The sequence below is a fragment of the Callospermophilus lateralis genome, chromosome 15 (assembly GCF_048772815.1).
Source record: "Callospermophilus lateralis isolate mCalLat2 chromosome 15, mCalLat2.hap1, whole genome shotgun sequence".
Taxonomy (NCBI): Eukaryota; Metazoa; Chordata; class Mammalia; order Rodentia; family Sciuridae; genus Callospermophilus; species Callospermophilus lateralis.
The window spans coordinates 58,974,968-59,001,845 of record NC_135319.1 but is presented as its reverse complement, the minus strand read 5'-3'; the positions used below and the strand labels follow the sequence as shown (position 1 = coordinate 59,001,845).

General features: G+C 35.1%; 1 protein-coding gene and 1 non-coding gene across 2 annotated transcripts; both read right to left on the bottom strand.

The window, feature by feature from the left end:
* On the bottom strand, positions 1 to 26,878 carry Rpp30 (ribonuclease P/MRP subunit p30). Its single transcript, XM_076834393.1, has 11 exons — positions 26,774 to 26,878; positions 23,483 to 23,538; positions 22,848 to 22,904; positions 22,480 to 22,554; positions 19,697 to 19,768; positions 13,609 to 13,698; positions 4,595 to 4,711; positions 3,974 to 4,003; positions 3,539 to 3,576; positions 2,931 to 3,010; positions 1 to 182 (listed from the first exon to the last, which is right to left on the bottom strand). The coding sequence occupies exons 1-11, from the start codon at positions 26,853 to 26,855 to the stop codon at positions 73 to 75; spliced, it is 807 nt and encodes a 268-aa protein (XP_076690508.1). The 5' UTR covers positions 26,856 to 26,878; the 3' UTR covers positions 1 to 72.
* On the bottom strand, positions 9,577 to 9,707 carry LOC143381667 (small nucleolar RNA SNORA51). The gene has a single exon (XR_013088842.1). It is a non-coding gene; the product is annotated as a small nucleolar RNA SNORA51 (small nucleolar RNA).

Sequence of the window (26,878 nt, the reverse complement as noted above, 5' to 3'; positions counted from 1 at the left end):
TTTTCTTTTTATTGTGGATGATAACCTACAAAACGGAAGAAAGTAGTGCTGACAGAGACTGGTCCATTCTTTTCAGCTTTCACACTTAGCTTTTTTGCAAGCTGGAAGAGAATCATCACCCTCTTCTGATGGCCGAGGTTTCTTCACTGTAGAAATAATTCCAAAAGCAGTTTTTCTAGTTTCTATAAAACAGAAATTAGTGTGTGAAGGAAAGACACAATTTAAAGAGAAGTGGTTTAACAAGTATGACTTTGACTTTGACTGATGGCATTAGCAAATGATAAAACCATAGTGAACTGCTATGGCTGCTGATGCCATTTATGGTCATTATCTTTTTCCTAAATATATACAAATCATATATTACTAACATCTAATTTATTCCTAAGGATTACCTCATGGGTAAAAACCTCAGAATAGGATTTTTATCTTTTTATAACTTTGTTTTATTTGCTTATTTACTTATTATTGTTATTTTTAATGTAGTGCTGAGGATCAAACCCAGTGCCTCATACATTCTAGTCAAGCACTCTACCATTGAGCCACAACCCCAGCCCAAGATTTTATCTTTAATGGTCATGGTCTGTCTGTAGCATATTATGCAGCCAGAACCCAAATTGCATATTTGGTAGAAGCTGAACAAATCACAAGAGTGAATATAGCAGTAACTGTATTGCTCCTATAGTGGGGGGTGGGCTCACCTCATTTAATAGCATGTAACATCTCTCTCTCTCACACACACAGGATTAATGTATCTCTGAACAATCAATTATATTGTACCGTCTATACCCTCATTATATAACAAGTGTCCAATAAATGCTTGTTGAATAAATGAACAAAACCAAACACACTCTATTTACTTATTTATTTTTTGGTACCAGGGATTGAACACAGAGGTGCTTTACCAAGGAGCCACATCCCCAGCCCTTTTTTATATTTTATTTAGAGACAGGGTCTCACTGAGTTGCTTAGGGGCTTGCTAAGTTGCTGAGGCTGACTTTGAACTTGTGATCCTCTTGCCTCAGCCTCCTGAGCCACTGGGATTACAGGTGTGCACCACTGTGCCCAGTCAAACATACATTTATTGATCCTTTATGTGTTAGTGACAATGGGCAAAGAACAACAGGGATTATTTTAGATGCTCAGATCAAGTTAGCAGCAGAAGTCCACTTAAATTTAGCCAACTTCTGCTAAAACCTACTAATGGGTCAGGTACTATCACTATGTCATACACACAGGGCATAAAGATCCGTAACAGACTGTGCTTTTCCTACAATACACTGGAATAAACACATTAAGAGCAAATACAATAGGTATGGGGAAAACCATTAAGAATCATGTGGATAAACCACTAAACTATCTTCTCTAAAAAAGTGACACTATTTGGAATAAAGAAAAAGGTGGTGACAAGGTGAGGAAAGAAAGCAAGGAGACAAGAGGTAAGAATAACCTGGGCAAGAATGTGTAGAGGAAATGAAGCTGGAAGAGTAGCTTAGGAAAGGTCAGAATGTCACGAAGAGACTCAAACTTTGTCCTTAAGAAATGGAAAGGGATTATGAAGAAGGAAGAGGATACCTTTTAGCTACAAAGGAGATAAAATGGAAAAAAAAAAATAATGAACAGGAATTTAGTTAAGCATTATTTCTTATTTTAAGTAATAAAAGTAAAGTCGGCTCAGAAGAGCTAAGCATTACCTTTCCATTTGTGAGGACTAACTACCAATTGTTTTAAAAACATTTTAATTTATAAAAGAGACAAAATTGATTTCAAGGACATTAAAATGCCAACACAATGAGAAAACCTCAAACAAACTGTCAATGATTTCTATTTCACCAAATGAAAAATGCTGCATTTATATTTATATCATTATGACTGATAATAGTCTAAAAACAGTTGAATAAATAAAAATACATGAATTGTGAAAACAAGCACTTTATAACATTGTTAATTTCACTAAGAATTATTTTAGTTCCATCTCAGAAATGTTTTATTTTTACTACATGAATATTTTCTCCTTAATTAAGCTGACATAAATAACTGAACAATAAGTTCAGTTTATAGCTATCAATTAAAGTAGCTCTTTTAGTGTCTTTTAAAAATATATATTTTTTATAACAACAAGAAGTTTTATTTGTGTGGAGCTTTTGTTTTAATTTTCTTTTACACAAAGCATTTTCTTTAATCATCTTGCCAAGGAAAATCTACAACTAGCTCTAAAACAATCATTGATGAGTGTGGTATTTTGTTCAAGAGAGTTAAAGCCTTGTTCCTACCAGGTCCATTTCAGTCCAATGGCTGAGGACACTTCATACATTGAAGACTGTGCCTTTGAAACTTTTTACTCACAACCTCCTCAGAATTTCTATTCAGTGTTTTCTGGAATCCTAGAATATGTCTAGTTCTGATTGCCAGGGGCAAGCCTTTCAATGTTGAAAACCACAACATATTCTAAGTATTGTTTGCCAAGTAAGCATTCCTGTACTGCTTTCAATGTTATAAATGTAAAAGTTACAGTCCAAGTTTTGTTAGGTGGGTTTTTGAAAATGTATTCACTGTTTCTGTTTTTCTAATAAACAGCTTACCATATATTTCTAACATACCAATTCTCTAAAATAGCAATTTTCATCAAGGAAAGTATATTCCTCTAGAGAAGTGGGATGAGGAAAGATTAGAAGTTATCACGTGGGCTACAGCACACATATGTAGCTTGAAACAGCATTCAATATTTATTTCTATAATGCAAAGTATATTCATTCTGCAAATTACAGAAATGACAGCCTGAAATGATGGATATGGGTAAAACAGGTGAGAAAAGATGACCTCAAAGGAACTCTGGAGATAGGATAATAAAAGTAGATAATGGTTCAACTGTCTGATAAAAATGAGTTGCCTCTAACAGGACCATTCAGTTTTTATTGAAAGAACTTGCTCACCTCCGTGGAGAAGTGCTGCTCGGCAATTGGTGGACACTGCAGCCTTAGCATCACTTTCAGATAGTCCAAATAGCAACCCTCTGGTAGCACCATTAAGGATCTCAACTCATAGTCAGCTAAGGACACGAAACTAACACAAGTATGACACTAAACGCCAGCTCATCTTGTCACATTGAGAGAGACTAATGAATTCTACAGTAGTTCTTACCCCAACTGGAACATGCATCTGAGAAGAGACTTATTTAACTCTTTTCTCATTTTCTATCTGATGATTAATCCAAATATAAAAACAAAACAAAGGATGTAGCTCTCTACAACAAGAGAAAATTTCTGAAGACATTAATTGATAAGCTTACAGTAAGAGGTTGAGAAAAAAATCGTATTACATTCTAGTACCACTTCAAATTCTAAATTTCTTAAAAGAACATTTCAATAGAAAGTGATTAATATTAATATTAGACTAATGTAAAAAAAACTGAAGAGTCCAATAACCCAAATAACAAATAATCACATTTTAATATTTACAGATAAAATACCAACTTATTTTCATGATAAGGTAAAATAATTAAAGTTAAACATGGGAAATCTCATGTCAAACTAAAGGATACAAGTTTGCCACATCATATGGCCCTCTTATTTCCAAAGGCTAAAATAAAATGAATGAAAAATTGAAATGAGAAGTTATTTAATACCATTTCAATGGCTTTATTTGCAGTGAATTAATAGGATGCCTAAGTATCCAAAAACAAATCAATTACATACATTTAGATCCTCATAGTTTTGTTGGGTTTCTTAGGTTTATGAAAATATAAACAAACCTTTAAAAGCATTTATAACAGTATAAAGGAAAACTATATAAACACAACTTGAAGCCCAGAATGAATGGGGATAAATTTTACCTTTCAGCAATTATTATCAGCAAATGCACAGTTAAAAGAGAGAACATGAAACTCATTATATTACTATTTTGATTTCTCCCACAGAAATCCAACAAAGTTTTCTAACTGGAAGAGCTAAAACAAAGTACTTCATGCTAGACTTACCCTTTCTGCAGCACTGGATATAATTATATTCTACAAAACAGAAAGTACTCACTATTAATCTTAGATAAAGTAAAGAAAAAAAATCACTGAAATGTCTTATAAACAATCAGTAACCACATTTTAACATTTAAGGCTCAAAAACCAACTTCTTCTAATGATAAGTTAAACAATTAAAGTGAAAAATGAAAGACCTCATGTCAAACTAAAGGCAGCCTATAAAAAGATACAGAACAGGCTTTCTAAACAAATCTTAGTAGACATGAATTAAGTTTAAAAAACTAGTTGAAAAGGTCATATACCCTTAATTCAACTCACTGATAACAAAACAACTGTTATCTAGACCACTCTTTTCATAGTGGCAAATTGCAAATTCCTTATCAAAAGATAAAGGCTTTCAACACATCTTTCCCCTCCCTTTTGCTATTGTTCTGTTGATATTTTTCTTTCCCTTAAAACTTGCAGAGCTCATTGAAATCAAAGAATTTATGCCTGTGCCTTGAGAATTTCCTGCTTTAGGAAAAGGGAATCAGTTTGACAATTTCAGGGTATTAATAATAAACTGTCAGATTCACATCTAAAACATTCTAAACATTCTAAATTCTAAAACTTATGGAACCATACCTTTCCTTTGCAGATCTGCATCAAATTGAGGGCATTGGAAATTGTGTACCTTCTCATTGTGGAGTCTTTGATGGCAGGACTATAGACAAGTTCAAAGCCCAGGCCTCGGTCAATTGCCTTCACAGGAAATAAAGAAAAGAAACTGTATAGGATGAACACACACGGTCTTATTTAATTTTCACTGAAGTCTCCACTCCATCTCTACCACCCATCTCTTACACATCAAGGTATAGCCTTAAACAAAGGCAGATATGCACCCAAATGGCAACACCAACAAGAAGAAAATAGCTCTGCATTGAATTTGATCCACAGAGTTTACCTTAGCTGTGGGGAAGCTGACTTTATATATAAACAGGAATTATGAAGAGGCTAAGGAAAGCAAAGTCCCAGTGGGATGGCAGAAGAGCCACTCCATGAACTATGGAAAGGAAAAAAAGATGTGTTTCCCTAAATATAGGGTAAATTAAGTACAAACATAGTAAAAAACAAAACAAAACAAACAAACAAACAAAAAACAAGTACTTTGGCTTAAGAATGAAGAAAGGAAGAAAGAGACAAAGGAAGATTTCAGGAACACCTACAGAATGGTAAAGCCTTTCCAGTAAGTCATTTATTACAAACTAAGTGGAATGAGAGAATAATAGTCATGGTTCATTGAGGGATGACTATGTGCCAAGCACTGTACTAAGGGAATGCTATATATATATTTAATGCTTATAACACCTTTATAGAACACTATGGCAGAGATGCTCATTTCTCAGATTGCTGGCTTATCCCAGAAAAAAAAAAAAAGATGGAAGAAGCTGGGACCTTGAGGATTTTACCCAGCTCACCATACAAGCATGGCTTTTTTCATAGGGGAAAAAAAAAGTTCTCTCATTTAGTGTATTTTTAATACATAGGGATTTATAGGTAAGAAAGCCTGGAAGGGATGGAAATGGGATTGAAATGAATTTCAATGCTATTGAGCTTCTCAGGTGAGTGACTCACCCATTCACAACAGATGTTTTAAGCCCACTTTGTATAAAAGCTCCCTTCTAGGAGCTTATAGTTTAGAGGGGGAGACCATCAAATATATAAAGATCTAAAACTTCAGCTGTAATACATATTATTAAGGAAGAGTCTGAAAGTGGGTATGGAGAAATTAAGTAAATCATAGCAGAAGGAACATTTTTGAAAGAAGAAAAGTAGGGTTGGAGCACAGTGACATATAGGGGATTGGGGATATAGCTCAGTGGTAAAGCAGTTGCCTGTGTTCAACCACTAGACCTGTAAAACAAAAACAAACACAAACAAAAAAACAAAATCGAAGGCCTGAGGGTGGAGAAGAAAGGAGGAGGGGAAAAGAAACCTTGTGGTGATAGTTGAGGCTAAAGAGGATGGGAAGGGCCAACTTGTATAGGCCTTAATAATATATGGTGACAAAGATTAATCCTAACAGCAAAGGGAAATGTCTAAAGGATTTTTAGCATGGAGGTAATAATTAGACTCCCAGTTACAAAAGTCACACAGGCTGTGGTGTTGTTTGGAATGAATAAGGAAGGGTGGTAGGCATGGTCTGGGCAGGACAGTCCAAGTCTGTGGCTGGTAAATGAGCTTATATTACCCAGAGGATGGTCCAGGTGAGGCTGCTGAAGTCTACCCTTGAGTGTTTACAGGGAATGAAGAAACTTGTCTTCAGAACTGGCAGTCCACCTTGATTTACCTCTGGTGTACACTGAGGGTCCCTTCTACATTTCCTTCCTGAACAAAGATTTCCTTCTTTCCATCCACAAATCTTCCCTTTTCCCCTAGCCTATGGCTCTCAAATTTTATATTTTCCTACATATCTGGTATTACTTTAGTTGGAATTTAAATACTATTTTCTAAACTGCGACTTTTCTCTCTCCCTTTATTTTTGAAAAATTTCCCCCACCTCTAAATCTTTGGCTTGTGTTGATTATTTCTAGGAATGGCATTTGTTATGACACTCTTGGTACCATAATTAAATCTATACCTCCTTCTCCCTGCCTAATTTATAAACTCAGAGCTGGTGTCACAACACCTCTTTGTAACACCCAATTGCCTTTTATCCAAATAGCAATATATTTATATTTTGAGTGAATAAATAGTAGTTTATGGAAAAGAGGTCATGACAATGACCAGGAACAAGGGTGAACTTGGCTACCTAAAATTCACAGATAAATTAAAAACATCTCTTTTAGTCATATTATCATCTCCTTTGCTATTTCTTTTACCAAAATTACTAATTAGTCTAAGGAATCTACTTCCTTTCCTCATTCCTCTAGTTTCAGGACTAAAACACAAAGCAGTAGAATAAAGAGGATAAGTGAGTGATTTAGAGCTGGATGATCAGATCCCCAAATATTCCTAATTGACTGAACCTATATTTCTAAACCCTTGTGGGGATCAGAGCAAATTAAAAACTTATTGTGAGGTAGAGGAGACAAAAATAAAGATAAAATTATCAGCTTAATTCTTTAAAAAAGTTATGATATTAATCTTGGTACATTAATCAAGTTCACTTTAAAACTGGCAAGAATACTCTCGAGAAAGAAAAATAAAAGATAATGTGCCATTGAAGGTTGTGCACATTTCTCTCATAATACCTTATTTAAAATCTTTAGATGAATAAAATTTAGACTCATTACCTGCACTCCCGTTTCTAAGACCATTTTAATGTAAATCACTGTATACTCATCAAATGATTGTTCATAATAGCCTCTTCATAAAGAATGACAGTGCTTGCTTGATTGGCTTTTGTTCCCATATCTGACCAAAGGTTCTGCAATAGGCGATGCTTAGATTTCTTTTTTTTTTTTTATTGGTTGTTCAAAACATTACAAAGCTCATGATATATCATCTTTCATACATTTGACTCAATTGGGTTATGAACTCCCATTTTTACCCCAAATATAAATTGCAGAATCACATCGATTACACACTCACGTTTTTACATAATGGCATATTAGTGACTGTTGTATTCTGCTACCTTTCCTATCCCCTACTATCCCCCCACCCCTCCCCTCCCATCTTCCCTCTCTACCTCATCTGCTGTTGTTCAATTCTCTCCCTTGTTCCCCCCCTTTCCCCTCACAACCTCTTATATGTAATTTTGTGTAACATTTTTACTAATGAGAATAATAGTCATAAAGATGCTATCAAGGGCAGGTGTGTAATACTTGAATTAAGAGAAAATGGCCATAAAATTCAAGTATAAAAGCTTAAGCAAAGCTGTAGACAAAGAAGAGAAGAAAACAGGGAGTTGATTACTAGGACAATATTCTGTCAATTTCCTAAAAAAATAGTTTTTTAATTGAATTCAAATGGATGACAATACATATTTGTTCACAAGAGCTGCATATTAAATAAAAATAAGAAAACAATAGTCTTATGTGCATCTCTGCTCTTATCTGCCCCATCCTCACCTCCCGTGACCACTTTTATTAACTTCTTGTCTTCTTCCAGTTTCATCACACAAACATAAGCAATTATGAACATGTATTATTTTTCTTTTTCTTACCTTAAAGGTAGCTTTGTCCTGAAAGCTTTACCATGTCAGGCCACAACCTATTTATTCTCTTTATAGCAGCATAGTATTACATTGTAAAGATACAGTGTATATAATGTTTAACCAAGCCTCTACTGATAGATTTGGGTTGTATCAACTACTTGTAGAAAAAACAATAATGTGGGTTTGCTGGATATTATAAATTGTGTCCCCAACCATAACAGATATATCTTATTTGAAAATAGGGTCATTGCAAATATAATTAAGATGAGGTCATACTGTAAGAAGGAAGGAAGGCTCCTAATCCTACAGGACTGGTATCCTTATAAGAAGATGAACATGTGGGGAAGGGCAAGGATAATAAGAGGGGAAGAATAAGGAGGGTGGTTATAATCAAACTATGTTATGTGCATGTATGGAAACATCACATAAAAAAGATTAATTTGTACAGTCAATATGTGCTAATGATTTTATATATATATATAGTGATGACCATGTGAAGACACACAGGGAGAACATACTGTAAATAAATACAAAGGCAGAGAGAGATTGGGGTTAATGCAGCAAACAGCCAAGGACAGTCAAAGATTGTTAGCAAAATCACCAAAAGACAGGAAGAGGTAAGCAAGGCTTACCTACAGGTTTGAAGGGGAACACAATCCTACTGATACCTTGATTTTAAATTTCTATTCTCCAGAATTGTGAGACAATAAATTGCTATTGTTTTAGACTTTTTTTTTTTTTTTTTGGTGGCACCAGGGATCAAATCAGGAGCTTGAGAAGGCAAGTACTTGATAGGCAAGTACTCTATCATTAAGCCATATTCAGCTCTTAAATTTTTGCTGCTTTAAACCACTTAAGTTTGTGGTACTCAGTTATAGAAGATCTAGGAAACTAATATACTAGGTTAGAGGGTAGTTTATTTGTGATTTTAATAGTTGTTGCCAAATTACCCACTCCCCTCAGGAACTGTTCTGATTTACACTATTACAAACAAAGTATGAGAATGCCTATTTTCCCGAAGCATTACGACAGTGTATAGGCAGATTTTAATACGAACTTTAAAATGAATTTGTCTTATAGTGAATTTAAATATCTTTTCTTCCTTTTTCTCTTTCTTTTTGTTTTGGTGGTGCTGGGAATCAAACCCAGAGACCCTAAATGCCAAGCAAGCATTCTACCACTGAGTTACATCCACAGCCCTTAGGCTACTTTTCTTATGTTTAAAGGACAATTTGTATTTCCTCTCCTATGAAATGTCTTTTAACATTCTTAATCCATTTTTTGTATTGTTTTCCTTTTTCTTTTTTAAAAAAAATTTCTCAAGTAACTAAAGATAACTTGAAGTCACCGTTAATGGCAATAACATTCAAAAAGACAAAGCAAAGGTAAAGGTACGTGGTGCTTAAAAAAAATAACACAAATGAATAAAGATCATGTTTGTTTTTTTTTTTCCTCTCTCTCTTCAATTCCATGTTTCCCCATTCACAATGCAGACCAGGCACAGGGCCTGGGCTGGGTGTACATGCGGTATGCTTACTCCACCTCCTCTTTCTATATTGTCAGTGTAAGAACACAGCCTGTGGTAAGTATCAGGAGGCCTGAAGATCATGTTTTAAAATATGAAATTATTCTGTGTTTAACAAAGAGTTCAGATGTAAAATAACTTTACATAGCATTTCAGAATGACATATTTGGAATCAAAACAGTAAAAATCCCTAGCCAACTTTTTGAGAGAAACATTTAACCATGAGTCACAAACTACCTGAGGCTCAATTTCATTACCTGCATATGGAGATAATGAACATCCACCCCACTTCAATGCAACTGGACCACAACAGGTGTGAAAATGCTTTTGCTATAAAATGCTGAGGAAGTCACTTGATAATCCACAAAAAGCAGTTGAATCCAATTTTTTGGAAATATATCTATCACATAGTAGAGCTGAGATAGCCATACAAATTAACTAAAAATTCCAGAAGAGGTTTGTAGAAGATTTTGTAGAAATCTGCACAACTGATATTATGGTGCCCTAAGCACATGGTGAAGATGACAAAAAGACCTAGTGCTGTTGAGTACTGTTAAGTGCACAAATGGAGCATTTTGGTATAAACACTGGGTGCTCCAGCTCCTAGTCCCTAATCTCAATTTTCTGAGCTGATAATTCTCACATGGCTTTTGGCCTAAAGGTAAGACTAATGAATTACCTATCTTAATACTCCCGCTTTTCACTATCACTAAAGAAAAGGACACCAATTTAGATCTGTGTTGTTTTCTTATGTGCTGAATAAAGTGATCCTTATAAAGCTAACCTATCAACTTCTCATGGCCAAAGACAAATTTATCCTCAAAGCCATGCGAACATGGAAGTACCAAGAATTAACACTGAACTATTACCCATATGCACTAAATGATGGTTTCACAATGAGTGTATCTCCAATAGTTCCGTACCAACATTAGACATGATATTGTAAATGATAAACACACACCTATGCAACAACTATTATTTGCCCTGGACAATCAACTGGATACCTATGTGTTTAGTTTTCTCTTTTAAGTGAATAAAGAATAGGGACTTTTCTGCTACTTGACCAACTCATACCACAGTCTACTTCTATACTAGATGAAAACTAAAAATAATCTTATGCAAGCCTTTCTTTCCACTCCATAATCTAGTTTTTATTAAACAACATATGTAATATGTTCACAAGACTTTTTTTAAAGCAGACACTGTGTTAAATATTGCACATCGCTCCCGTCAAATTTTTTACTTGCAGAATTCTTAAGCTGAAAAATGTGGGAATTATGCCAAAAATACCCATCACACAATAGCAGCTTTCCTGCACCTCCAGATGAAATGGGGAGGGGCTGGGATGTCCTGGTGCTTTTGCATCAAGTGCCACACTCCTGGTCGTGTTGCTTCTATGCCCCACTTCCTCAATGCATATACTTCCTGCTCAACACTGACAGCCACTTAGGCCAGATTCCCAAACTGCACCCAGATACATCAAGTTAGAAATATACCAATTCAAGGAGCAAATTTCAAGAAAGACTTTTAGGCAAGATATTGGGAGTAGTTTAAAAAAGGCCTATGCACAGCTGGTATGCTCTAGAAGCTTGCAATCTGGTTTAAATTGAAGGCGAGTTCATAAGAAATTCAATTAAAAGTCCTCACCAAAATCAACACTGGGAATCTTACCATTGTCATGAAACATGAGGAATTATGAGCTGTGCATTGCTGTCCTCTCCATGAACTTGGCCTCAGCATCACATGCCACTGTCTCCTCCCAATCAACACTTGGTATCATGTGTGAACTTATTCAGGCAGAGCCACCTAGGAGATGGCCTTCCTAGTTCATTAAGGTGAAGAAAAAGGTGAAAAAGTTGTAGTTCAATAATAATTTGCAGAGTGGCTGCAAGCCTAACTCTGGAGATGCTATTTGTGTAGGAATGGGTTGGCAGACTGAAGCTGGTAAAAAGCTAAGGCAAACTTCTAAAGACAGATTGCTACTTCTGGAGAGAAAAAAATACATGAAGCCAACAAGACTTACTGTCCTAAACTTGGATACTGTATTAATTTGTGGTTTTTATTATAACTACTTGGGGCACACTTCACAGACAACCAATGAGAACAGCCTTAATCCTGTGACTGAAGAGTTAAATGACCTCTTACTAGTTTTCATTATCCCATATTTGATAAGTGAGCTCAACAGTGCACAGAGCTTCAAACTCCAAAATGTGATGATTCAGGTGTAAGTGTTTCTTCATTTATTTAGAAGTATTAGTACAGACATGGGGAGACCGATGATTCAAGTTCAGCCAATACTGAACTTGTTCAATGGTCCTCATTAACCAAACAAGAGCTGTATTTAGCAGCATATTTTCAGGGGTAGTAAATAAGTCAAGTTAAATTTTTCTATGCCAAACAGATCCATTTTTTTCCCATCATTATCTCTTCTTAATACTCAGCATCAAATCAGTTCCTTAGGAGAAAATGGAAACAAAAATCTAGCAAGTAAGCAGGATGTGATGGCACATGCTTATAAACCAAGTGATTTGGGAGGCTGAGACGAGCCTGGGTAATTTAGTGAGACCCTATTTCAAAATCAATAAAATGGGCTGGGAATGTAGCTCAGGGGTGAAACATTCCTGGGTTCTATCCCAAATTTATTTTGTTCTATCCCAACAAAATAAAAAACAAAAAACAAAAAAGTCAAAACCAAAACCAAAACCAAAAAACAACAATCCAGGGAGTAATGATTCTAAAGAGACAAAAGAATAAGGAATTAACCACTTTGAAAAAAATTAATATTCCAATTCTGAAAAAAAATTGGTATGTAATTTGGATTAATTTGCCAAACTTTTTGCTTGGATAGTAGTTTTTGAGAACAGGATTGAGTTTTATAAGTCATTGTTCTAAAATATTATTCCTAAGATCTTGCTCCCAAAGCAAATAGTTAACATATTTATTGACCTTATAACTATCAAATAGTTACTAGTATGAAATAATGTCACCTTTAGAATGGAAATGGAAGGGGACCGAGACTTTAGAGAGCAGTGTGACAGATACAAGATAAAAGGTAAAGGAAAACAAGAAAAAACTATGTAGATGGGTGAAAAAGAAAATTCTGTAGCAACAGGGAAGAATATTTTGGTGCCAATACCATGCTGTTTTTTGTTACTATTGCTCTGTAGTATAGTTTAAGGTCTGGTATTGTGATGTCTCCTGCTTAACTTTTCTTGCTAAGGATTGCTTTGGCTATTCTTGGGTCTCTTATATTTCCAAATGAATTTCATGATTGCTTTTTCAAGTTCTACAAAGAATGACATTGGGCTTTTAATTGGAATCGCATTAAATCTATATAACAGTTTTGATAGAATGGACATTTTGACAATATGAACTCTGCCTATCTAAGAACATGCAAGATCTTTCCATCTTCTAAGGTCTTCTTTAATTTCCTTAGTTTTGTTTTTCGTTGGAGAGGTCTTTCACTTCTTCTGAGTTCCAAGTATTTTGAACATGTGGCCACACTGTTATTATAAAAGCAACCCTGGGCTCTTGTGTGAGCTAGTATGCTTCAATGCAGATTATAATTTTGCATAATTCATGCCCAGGTGATTCCATGGCTTGCTCCTTACTCCTTTTGAGTTTGCTAGTATCTCAAGGACTCTCTGTATTATCATTATTATTATTATTTACTTTTCCTATCTTTCTTGACTGTTCTGTCTCCTTAATATTCAATGTTCAGGATATAATCACCCATTATTATTAGTTTCCCTCTTAAAAAACATTGTTCATAAATTTTAATTTCTAAGACTTTTCAAAAACATCTTGATACTTTTTATTTTAGTTTGCAAAAATAAAATCATCTTCTCTAAAACTGTTTTTTCTTACCTAGTTTTTATTTTTCCCTCTAAGAATGTTGATTTCTTCTATTCCTTTCCAATATGCTAATGTAAGTTTCTACAGACTCAAATATACAATGGAAAGGGTAACACTTACCACGTTAATAGGAGGTCTTTTGAAGTAAAATGGTAGTTTCTCTGTTACAGTTATGCAGACTAAATCCACATCCAAATGAGTGCAAGCAACCTATTAAGAAGAAAAAAACAAGTAAGGTAAAATGAAAACTGTGTACAAGTAAAAATAAGATATGGTCAGACCTGAATAAAAAGAAACATGGATAGGTATGGATCCCTCTATGCTTGTTATTGTGATTTGTGTTGATATACATCTGACCCATTACAAAGCCGATTTTTAGCCATTCCCTCAGGTTTGGTTTGAATGGTTTAACTGTGACCCAGCTGAAGCTGAGAGACATGTCTATAGACATTCCTCAAAAGACAAGGCCTGGGGACTGTCTAATTCAGATGGTCTTCTACAAAGGGATGGGTTATTGAGGCTCAATATCTAAGGAATTACTTCAGATTGTTCCAGAAAGAAGAAATTGTTTTGAAATCCAAATAAGCAGTAAGTCAAAGGAATGTACACATGGTACATTTGTTCCACAAACTATTTATTGAGGAATTGTCCTTTTTATTAGGACTCTTCCCAAGCATATCGCTCCAATCAGTCTATTTAGTGGCTAAAGAAACATAACATAGAACTACTGATAGCATTTTGTTCAAATAATAGAAACAGTTGATATAAATGGTAGAAGCAGAGCTGTTACAAATCAAATAACAGTGAATATATTTTTGAACTTATAATTTCCCTTTCATTTGATCTAATTTTTGCTATTATTGATTAACAGTCTGCATTTGCTTCTAAAATAAAAACAACATACTAAATTAAAAAATAAGCAGATAAGAAATCAGGATAAGTGGAAAATCAGAGAAGGAAAGTAAAGCTGGGCAACAGAGCTGCTTGGATAGAATGCAAGCCAGAGCATACTGCTCAAAGATTCCTATCCAGCTTTGATTTTTGCCATTACTTGATTTATAGAGATAAAAAGAATTGTTGTCTTGCACTGTATTAGAAATAATCCTTGTTGACAGTGCCAGTGTGTACAGGCTTGATGAACAAATTTAAACAGCCTGCGTAGTTATGTTAGCAAACCAATATCAGTGGCACACACCAGGAAAAATGGTGAAGTATGGAAGGGGGGTCAAGAGAGGGTAGTAATCCCCTACAGGATTGGTACCAACCTTCATCATTGACAGGGATAGCACATATTGTCCTTGTCAGAATTCCCACTGTGGTCACTCCTACCCCCACCCAAGGGCTTTAGGAAGCAAGTAATGATCAGAGGCTGCCTGGCTCTAAGACAGTCATGGTAACTTAGCCTGAGAAGCAATGCTGTTTTGGCAGAAACACTTGGCTCATAAATAATCTGCCCCATCCCTACTGCTCCAGCTGTCCAACTCATAAAAGAGTCATTGAAAATTTAGGAATAGATGAAGAAATGCTCTGAATAATAACTAAAACAAGTGCAAGTTATAGTCATCATTTTCTAACTACCAGACTGGTAAAGATCAAAAAGTTCAATAATAAAGTGCTGTTATGAGAATGAATAAACAGGCACACACAGAATTTTTTTGTTGTTGTTGTTTTAAATTTTTTTAATATTTATTTTTTAGTTTTCGGCGGACACAACATCTTTGTTTGTATGTGGTGCTGAGGATCGAACCCGGGCTGCATGAATGTCAGGTGAGCGTGCTACCGCTTGAGCCACATCCCCAGCCCACACACAGGGTTTTAAACAAGTAAAAGGTCTTGAAAAGCAATTTAACAATAGGTATCAAAATTTTAAATGCATACACTAGCAATTTCACTTAGAGGAATGTACTCCACAGGACTCCTGAAACATATTCTGACCTTAGTCTATACAAAGACTAAGAACAATAGTGCAAGGATAGTCATTGCAACATCAATCACAAAAGACTAGACACAATCAAATATCCCTCAGTTTTACTTAAATAATTATGATCCCTTTATATGATAGAATATACCAACTTCTTATAGGGAAAAAAGTTCATCTCTAATTGATTTTATGGAACAATCTCCAAGATTACGCGATAAGGTGAAAAAAGCAAGGCATCAGATGGGAAGGAAAGGAGACAGAGGGGAGAATGAAGGGAAGGACTAGGTAAATAATATTTTGAAAAGATACATAAGAATCTCAGTAATAGACACTCTCCTCAAAATAAAGCTAGATTAGGTTACTTTTTCTTATGTATTGCTCCTTTCTTCCCCCTCTCCTATAGAAGTGGCTGATTAAACAATGAATTTGTATTTAAGTAATCCATTATAAGAAACTTTTCATTTCAAAGGACAGCTCCATTTGGCTCCTTCTGACACGGAGAACTTAAAATGCCCCAAACTGAGTTCTTCTGTTATTTAGCTTTCTATTAACCCAAAGTTTAACTGGTACATTTAAAGAGCCATAAAGTTAAATGTTAATATTCAGACTATAATGAAATGCTTTCTAAATCATTAAAAAGATGAAATTCAATATAATTTTGGGATTAAGAATCTTCTAGTAGTTTTCTCTGAAAAATGATAGATTACACATGAATTCATATTAGTTAGCCACATACATATATGTGAAATGTGTGTGTGTGTGTATGTGTGTGTGTATGTATATATACACACACATATACATTTTGTGTGTTTGTGCACACATGCACGTGCACCAGGGACTCCTACAACAAAGAAAACATATTTCCATAAAAATACATACATCTTTGCCTTTATGACACAAAGGGAATAAAAAGGTAGGGGTTCATAGTGCACTGTAGCCCCTAAACTTCTTTCATGGATGTTGGGGTAATAAACTTTGGAATTTTTGATTAACAGTATACCAGGGAGAGTCAGGCTTACAAAGGAAAAGAGATGATCATGAACAGTGGTTCTCAATGTTAGATGTCATAAAACTCCCCTTAAAAAATGTACTAAAAGTGGAGATTACCAGGCCCCATCTCCCATGATTCATTCAATAAGTTGAGCCTAACAATATGCATTTTAACAAATATCACAGGAAAATCTGAAGCTAGAAGACCATATCCCGAGAAAATGGCCTTGAATGCTACTCTATAACAGTGCCCTGCAAAGAGAAGGCCTAGATTTGAGGAGTTCTATTTTCATTTATTTCTTAATTCACTTTCCTAAAATTTGTTTTATATGTATATTTTGCAAAGTGCACTGGCATAACAGAACATGAAAATAACTTTCAAGAAACAGACACATACTGGAAAAGTAGGCTCAATATTTCTCTAAACTGATAGGGTGCCTAATCTAAGCAGTTCAGAGTCTACTGGAGTAAATAACCTGAATTTTCCTCTATCCTGCTCAGTTACTTTAATCTTAAATGGGAATAAATGACTTGGATGCTCCTAAACGTACTAAGCAACTCTCTGTCTCTCTGTAATATTCCACAGTTGTCCCTGATCCCAAGGAGGCATGGTCAGTAGACCCACTCTCTGTGATGATCTTTAATCTTTGCCTTATTCCCTGGAGAAGCTAAGGGAACAGAGTTTCTTTTTTATGAGACATCTTCCATGCTGTGGAAAACAGTATGCTATTTCCTGTGGAAATGATGCTATTTAAAGTGTTTAGATTTTATACCAGAAAATATTGATGTATACGTGTACTTGTATATATACATTTTTATTTATTTTTAATTACTTAATAATAATTATTTATTAAATGTACATATACAAGTACACACATACATCAATACTTTCTAGTATAAAATCTAAACCTTTAAGACTCATTTTAGAGACCTAACTTTTAGAATATCAAACCTATATGAATATCCGTTAAAATTCTGGGTAATAAACTTGCAAACAAAACAAATCACTTATGGAAAGCAACCTATCAAACAACATACTGCTTGCACCTGACCTGACTATAAACTATGAAATACTTAACAAAACCTTTATAATGAGAAGGAAGATATCTTTTTAAATTATTTTCTCCAGGAAATAGGAAGAATTCTAACTTCAACTGAAGAATGGGTATGATTTATATGGAGATATTCCAATTTTAAAAACTGTTCTCATGTAACTTTTGGAATATCAGTCAATTCCAAACAATTACTGTGTGAATTTTTTATATTTTATATATATCTTCCATTTCTAAAATATTTCTGACTGTTCCATCCACCACCATCAAGCATGTTTTTAGCAAGTTCAAATTTGAATTGTCTGAGAAAAAAAAAAGTAATAAGATAAATGAATAAGTTAAAACTGCCATATATACTTATAATCTAAAATCTAAGTCCTACCTCTATTCACATACTTGCTGGGGTATTTATAGCAAATCATTTAGCTTAAGTCTCAGTTTTCACTTCTATAAAAAGGGGATAGTAGTAAATACTCAGCCTAGTTATCCTGAGATTGCTGCATAAGTTAAAGAAATAAACACATAAAAGTCTTTGGAAGGTTCTATAAGTACATTTTTTCTAGCCAAAATTTTGTTTCCCTAAACACTAGTAAAGGGTCATGGAAACATAAATTTTATGATCTTCAAAATTAATTCTGAAATCAATTATAAAACAAAAAACATGGTATATGATCAACTTTTTAGTCTATGCCATGGCTGAGTTACTATTTAATAACAAAACTAAGTTGCAGTTGCTTAACAACTTTGCAAAGTCCATGGTCCTCTTTATACAGTGATTTGAGCAATGAATCAGACTTTACTTGTGGAACCTGAAAAATCAGATATCCAGACTCAACTGCAAACCTATCGGTAAGGATGAAACATGATTGATTTAAAACTTCCATAGAGGTCTTTGATGTCTAAAAACTACTCATCAATTTAACTGAAACAAAGTTATTGAGATTTACTATAATTTTGCATTTATAAAGATGCTACCAAAAGAGAATAGGTGTCTATGGATAAGTTCTGGTGTTTCCCTCCATTTATATAATTAAGAATTCATAGTGTTCCTTAAAAACTAAACCTATCACACATCAGACTCCAGTCAATAGCTCCATCTACTAGATAAAGTTAAGACAAACAACAACAACAACAACAAAATTACAATTTTAGAACAAATTTTGCTTAAAAAAGAACAGAGGTAAAATTAAAACATCTAAGACCAGTATTTTTTTTTTTCCTGTTATATCCTTTGGCAGATACCTCTGGCAGATGGATCCTTTTTTGAGCATAGATAAAGATAACTTTCAAAACTTTCTAAAAATAGTTATACCTCATTTTACACATTGAAACATATTTCTGAAAAACTGCATTACAGTTGACTTTTTTTCCTTTACTATAATAATTGAAAATGCCCATGGTCAATCTATCTCAAGTTGACAAAATGAGTATACACGTTAAGCTCCTTTCTTTCCTGCAAAGGTACCAAAATGGCAATTTTAAAAGTCAAAAGGAATTCAATTCATAAAGGCTCTCAGAATAGCAAAAGAAATCATATTAGCAGATGATAGATTATGAAGAATTTCTGGAAGACTAAAGGCTGACGATCATACTGGCATATGGGCAGTACCTCAGAGCATGCAAAGGTGGAAGCTGAAACAGAGGGTGTAGCTTTCATGTCCTTTTCTTCCATTTTAGGCAACAGTTGAATAAGAAGGGCAGAAACTCAAGTGATTTTAGAGCTAGAGGGTGATGGACCAATATTTATCCAAGAGAAGTTTTGAATGAATGTAGCAAAAAGAAATAAACAGGAGAGTCAGTCATGATGTCACATGCCTGTAATCCCAGCAACGGGAGAAGCTGAGGCAGGAGGATCTCAAGTTCAAGGCAAGCATCAGCAACTTAGAGAGGCCCTAAGCAACTTGGTGAGATTTTGTCTCAAAATAAAAAATAAAAAGGGTTTGGAATGTGGCTCAGGGATTAAGTGCCCTTGGGTTCAATCCCTGGTACCAAAAAAAAAAAAAAAAAATCAACAGGGAAAAACTCGATGGGCTCTTTCAAACTGAGCCCATAAACTGTCTAGATAAAACAACACACAAAACAAAAAAACCACACATCCCCTCAAATATACCTCTGTGAAATTCTAGAGGTCAACTGTAAATGAAAAATCCTAACAGTTTTCAGATGGGATAAAACATGTCACCTGCAAAGGCATATATCAAATTTGTTAAATGGAATTAGCTTCTTTTACTTAATTGTTACTTACATGAAATAATTTTTCTGTCTTTGGAAAAACTGCAACAATATCATACAGCCGGACTCTTGAAGAAGTAGCCCTCTAGTGACAGAAGAAGAATGTTATTAATACAGTAACAAAAAATATACATACATGGAATTCTGCACAGTGATCTAGCTACACTTACATTTCAATCACATTACACTTCTAATGTGCTACTGATTTTTCTGTTTTGCTTTGTATGTTGGCAGAAAAGCACATGAGAATTAGGTACTAACACCTAACCCACTAAATATCCTCCTCCTTCTTACACTTGTTTTGCTTTAAATGTACACCAGTCAACACTGCTCTGGACATTTGGTTTATTAAAGATGAATCTAAATCATAACTCTAATCTTTAAGTTATCTAAACCAATGGAATGACAAGTTATTAATATTCAAAATAAGGCACGGCATTGCTAAATTGTGGTCTTTCCTATCCGTATACCAAACATTGTGTCTGACATACAGCACTGTATCCACTATTTGATCTTACAATCTAGTGAATGAGCTTGCCAGACATTCACTGAGCACCTACTATGTGGATACAAAATCACCAGGACATAAATCTGTCCTCAATGGAATTCATCTTTTTTTTTCCAAGACAAAAAATATATAAGATTAAGTGTCATGTGTACTATGCAATGTATGTGATACAAAAAGAATAGCATCAAAAAAATATAAATACAAGTAAATACCTGAGAGTCCTAGGACAGGAGAATACATCAGTAAAGACAGCATTATTGTTTATAAAAGAAAGTCTCAAACCTATAATGTATGTATCTAAACGAGAAAAGATTGGAAAATATATATTCAAATGTACAATCTCTGAATGCTAGCATAAAGTGTGATAGCTCTTCTTTGTATGTTGGTACCTTTTAAATTTTTACAACCTCTTCTTCATGAAAAGGCAAAGCATAATACAAGTTAGACCAAAGTTTAAGAGAAGCAGCCAGTGCTTAAGCAGGTAAGAGGGCATATTGAACAAACTTGGGCTAAAACAGGGCAGGTTAAAGGCTCTGGAAAAAGCTAGGATCCAGGATTCCCTTCTCCATTTGCCCATTTCCACTTGGAATGGGGGACAAAAAGGAGCCACTAGGATGTTCATGATAACAAAGAGTAAATCAAAGTTTTCCCATCCTATCAAAAGTCAGTTCTATTTATGTCCATCTGGACCTAGAGAACCAAAATGTTACCTTATAGCTGTATAAAATATCAAAACTGGGCTTCTCACAAGTTCTTTTGTCAAGTGTTATAAAGTGAATCGGTCTGTTCTTCATCATTCCTGTTCCACCACGGAAGCGTCAGTTCTTGCTAAAGATAAAACAGCTCACCTTCTCAGGGATTCATTTTCTCTCTCCCACACATGATGATCTTTCTTTTTTTTTTTTTTAAATATTTATTTTTTTTTTTTAGTTATTGGCAGACACAACATCTTTGTTGGTATGTGGTGCTGAGGATTGAACCCAGGCCGCACGCATGCCAGATGAGCACGCTACGGCTTGAGCCACATCCCCAGCCTCGTGATGATCTTTCTTATCATACGAATCTCTCCCATTTAACAAAATCTCTTTATATATATATATATATATATATATATATATATATATATATATATATATATAGAGAGAGAGAGAGAGAGAGAGAGAGAGAGCGCACACAAGTGCTCTTCCACCAATTACCCTATGCTTTCTGTACTCCTAAGGGGTCAAATTCCTATGCAAAGTCAGCAGCACACACTACTTGCATTTTCTTCTATCCCAGTCATATTGATGGAAATGGTTTCTGCTAAGGCTGCCAATGACTTTCTCATGAATAAATCCAACTGACTTTTTTTAAGCCCTTCTCCTGCTTGCCTACTCTGATATATTGATGCCATCTACTCACCTTTTGTTCCTACTTTCCATTTTCTTTCCTCCTTGCTTCCTACTTCTAGGGTAGTTCCTTTTCCGACTTCAATCTTTGCTCATCCTCTGTTTCACTATTAAATGGTGAAGTTCCTCAGGACTGTTCTAGATCTCTTCTTCCCATATCACACTCAGCAGGGAGTCTCAATCCTCCCTCCTTAGTGCCTCTCAAATTCCGCCCTCCTTTACCCCATAATCTTGTTCCCTTGGTTAAAGGCTTCAAGGACTTCCCACTGTTCTTGGAATCCTCACCTAAGCCTCCCTGCCTAATTCCCTAACAGGTAGCCAGCTCACAAGGCTCAATCCTTCAGGTCTTTTCTCACTTCCTAGAATACAGTTTTCCTTTGTTTTAGGGCGTTTGTATGCTGTCTGCAGAAACAGTCTTTCTTGCTTGGCTCCTAGGTAACCCTTACTGATTCTTCTGGCCTCAGTTTGAATAAGTTATTGAGGTTATACACTCCCAGAGCATCTTTTATTTGCCACTTCCCCTTTAAAGGTATTCCTCACGTCTGAAATAATTAATTGTTCAGTGCTTGTCTTATCAATTAAACTTATAAGCTTTATAAGTTCAAGGACCATGTCTGTGTTATTCACAGCAATATTCCCAGCACCCACTTTATGTCTGGTTCATATGATGAGTTCAATGACTAATAGTTGACATGGAATTCTTAATTGTGTTATCTTTACACATTCACCACAAGTAACATATAACATGTTTTTCTGCGTGAATTCTAAGAATAAGGAAAGCAGGTAAGTGTTATGAATGTGGTGGGGAGATGTAAAAATGGAGTGAGATGAAATGCAACAATGTTTAACATTCAACACAGGTTACAAGGCCAAAAGAAAAGGAAAAAATAATTAACTTACCAAAACATTGCAGTGAGATGGATCGGTAACGATAATTGTCAATCTCGTTAAAATTTTAATTGGTCTTGATTTTCCCTATAAATAAAAATATCAAAAGCATAAAAATAAAACTGATTTTCCTCTTTACCAGTGGAAAGAACTCATTAAAAGGGACTAGCTATAAGGAATAGAAAAGATCAATAAAGCCTAGTTCTCTGAGTTTATAATTCAGAAAGATAAAAATATGACGTACGCATATCTAGCTATATAATGAGATAATTTAAAAGTTGTAGGACTTTAGGAAGGAAGATTAACGAAGAAAGAAGTACCAAATCAATAGTAAGAGATTGTTTCAGGATATTATACTTTTTTAAAAACAAAAAACCCACCTGTACAATTGGGAAAGTTGGGAAGAGGTCAGAAATAGCTATGGGTTTCTCAATTTCCTACAACAAATGACAAACAGTTATCTTAGATTGTACATGTTAAAGGTACAATGCAAAATGGAAAACTTGACACGGGGTTCACAAACATTGTTTTAAAGAAAGAAAGCTAATTTCTTGTATTCAGGAGGATACATAACTTCTACATAACATAAGGCTACATAACTAAGAACATCAGTGAATAAAAGGGACAAAAACTAATTTTTAGACAGAAGTAATCTATAAGATAAAGTTGTTGGCCTAAAGAGAAATATGCATATTTACTAATGTGCTTAAGAATTTAAGACAATAAAAGATAAAATATTGTAATTACAGTTCAGTTGATAACAATGGACTTTTAAACATTATTGACAGTGACTTAAATAACATCAAACCAACTTTCTGTACTTACACCATGCCAAAATACTTCACAAAAATCTTAATCATTCTGTACAAATAAACATCAGCTCAATTGTTAGCATAAAATAATAGTACACAAAGACAGTTACATTTAAGACAAATGCTTATCTGCAGCTTTCATATTTCCAGTATGAACACAAATAATATCTCCTAACTTACTAACTTCAGAAATCTTATTTTACCTGTTTTTTTTCCTTAAAGTCAACAACATGATTGATGGCAACAACTGAATATCCAACTGAAAAGAAAAACAGAAATACTTAAGTATTTTCTTTCCTATACATACAGGCCCATTCTGATTCTATATCAAGACTAGGAGTGCTCTTAAACACTTTTCTGGGATCCAACTTGTTCACAAAGAAGTTGGTCTCTTCTGTGAGCAGGTCCGTGTTGTAGGTGATGGGTTTATACATGCTGAACTACTGCTGGAAGGCAGAAATGGGAGAGAGGGTCATAATTCAAAAGCATAATACCATTCATTGTGCTCTTTAAAAGGGTATGGGGGTTGAGAGCTGAGGACAAAAGAGAAGAGAATATAGGTTGAGTATCCCTAATCCAAAATCTGAAACTTTTTGAATGTCAGTTGGTAAGGCCTATGCAAATATTTCAAAATCTGAAAACCTCTCAAATTGAAAACACTCTGGTTCCAAGCATTTTTGATGAGGGATTCTCAACTTGTATAAGTTTTCATGAAAAATTGCCTTGAAACATCTATTAGCTCTTCATTTATGTAACGAAACACATGGTCAGACACACAGGTTTGAATCTCAGTATTGGGAAATAAAAAAAGAAAAAAGGAAAAGAAAAGGAGTTTAGCAAAGCAGTTATTGTGGGAACTTTGTCTCCTTTCAAATCTAAGCTGTCTCCTTTCAAATCTAAGCACTACCTCTTATAAGTTACTTAATTATAGTTTCAGTTCTTCATCTGTCAAACAGTGATAATAACAGCACTCATTCCATATGCCTATCATAACAATTAAATGAGATAATATACGCAAAGTATTTTATAACAGTGCTAGTCACATTGTCAGGGCTTTCACTACTGTGACTTATTGGTGGCATGATACTAAAGCCTTTTAACTCTGTGCTCTTTCTAATCAACACTCTCTTTCATGTCCCTATGTTCATTTTCATCACACCAAGTTAACACCTTTCACTATTACCTTTACTATCATTCATTTCTTTTGCTTTTCACCCTATTTCCTCCCTCTCCTAAGGACAGGTGGGAGTGATGACTCCATCACATCACCACCCACTTCTCCTTTTCAGCTGCCTACCATCAGCAGATTGGGAATTCTTTGAGGCCAGCAGCTTTACCTTCCTCCTCACAGTTAACATTGCTCTAGACATTTGGTCTACTTAAGATGCATCTAAATCATAATTCTAATCTTTAAGTTATCTAAACCAATGGGACGACAAGTTATTAATATTCAAAATAATGCATGGCGATGCCAAATTGTGGTCTTCCCTATCATCAGTTTGTCTAACTTCCTTCTTTCCTTCCTCCTTCACGTATTTATGGAGCCTTCACTACTTGACAGGCCCTAAGCCAAGCACTGAGCACACAAGGTAAATAAAACAGTTCTCAACCTATGTTTCATTGGAGAATTAAGACAATTAAACAAGTCATCATGTGTAAATAATTTTTTGTTGTCATTAAGGAAAGGTTCTATGGAAAACCCAGCAGAATGAAACATGGTTGCAGGGTGGGGGCAGAAAAGAGCCCCTGGAAAAATCAATATTTAAAAACAAAAGAGAAATATTCCTATACTTTGGTCTTTGCTTTTCACCCAGTCAAATCAACCAACCATATTTCCTTCCCATTCTCCTTTACCTCTCGCAAGTCTATGCTAAAATTTTTTTATACCATTTAGGATATCATTTGGTTACTAAACAATGTCCTTGTTTTTCAGAAATGTCAAGAATACTGTTTACCCACAAAACTTTCTCCTAGAGTACTCTTCATCTGGCATTTTAGGAATAATCCCCCAATCAGTCTTTGGTGTATTTTCTTAAATTCATTTATCATATATCTGAAGCTTATCACTGGTTTCTTATATAACATCATAAACTAAAAATGGGGGCTTTTAAAAATTTCCAGACTAAAAAGTAGTCTTTTGCCTTTTGACTCATAAGTTGAAATGACCTTGTATTTCATTTTTTTCCAGGTATCAGGGATTGAACCCAAGGCCAACCCTTTTTAATTTGAGACAGGGTCTCACTAAGTTGCTGAGGCTGGTTTTGAACTTATGATCCTCCAGCCTCAGCCTCCTGAGCCACTGGGATTACAGGCATGCACCACTGCATCCAGCCTTTCATTTCATTTTTAAATAAACTACTATTATATGAGGGAGCTAGAAATTAAAAAAGGGGAATCTCAAGAAGATAGAAGGGAGAACAGTGGAGTCAAGGAAGAAGATCAAAAGGGAGAAAGGAGGGATTAGAAAAGGGAGGAAATGTGCACATATGAATATATCATGATGAACTCCACTTTTATGAATAACTACAATGGCACACCCACAAAAAAAAGAAACATTAAATAAATAGAAGGAGGACCAACAGAGTACAGGAAGTATAACAGGGGAGGAAAAAGGAAGGAAAAGAGGAAGTACTGAAGACTAAAATGGAACAAATTATATTTTATGCATTTATAATTATGTCCTAACCAATGCATATACCAACTATTTACCCAGCATTTGCTTATAATTATTATAAGCAATCTAAAGATGACTTACACTACACAGGAGGATTGTGATGGTTTCTAGAGTCACTTCTGAGAAATAGCAATAATCAGCTCTCACAAGCACCTGAGACTGTTCTCTTAGGAATGGATGTTATTGCACCAACCTCTTTATTCTTTGATCTTCTCTATACCCATACTTTACAGTCTAAGAGAGATAAAACCCGTGACAAACTATAATGATTAAAACAGAGTCTCATTTCTTAGGCTTTAGCTTCCCTTTGACTCAAACATGAATAACACTGACATTCTAGCCATGTTGCCCATTCTCTCCTGTCAGGTATGTCCTGTGCCCAATCTACCATCCCTCTTAAATATTACTGTTCCAAATTTAAAAAAACTCCTATGTCCTCCCCATTCTCTGACTCTCCATACTCCCTGACTGTGCTTAGACCCTTTACTGAGAGTCAGAAAGGACTGATTAAAAGCACTAGTTCAGAAGACTGGACTTTAGGAGTCCAGCCCTGGCATCTGCCACACATCAGCTATGGGGCCCTACGAAAATCCCTCGCCCTCCTTGGGCCTGTTCCCTCAATATTACCAAAAAAAAAAAAAAAAAGGAACAGGACTGCTTAAAATTTCTCTAGAATCTTTTGAGTTTCCCACACCAGGGATTAGGGCAATAGCATCAGCTTCTAGTGACATCCCAGAGAGCCCAGGAGATCTGAACGAGAACTGGCAGAACTATCGAGCGAGGGGTAGGCGCTGCGACCCGCGAGGCCAGGGAGACTCACGATGAGCGGCAGTCTCCACGAGTCCGCGCAGAGCCTTCAGGTCGGAACCCGGTCTTATGTCCAAATCTGCAAACACCGCCATGCTGAAGTTCCATGAGCGCCCGC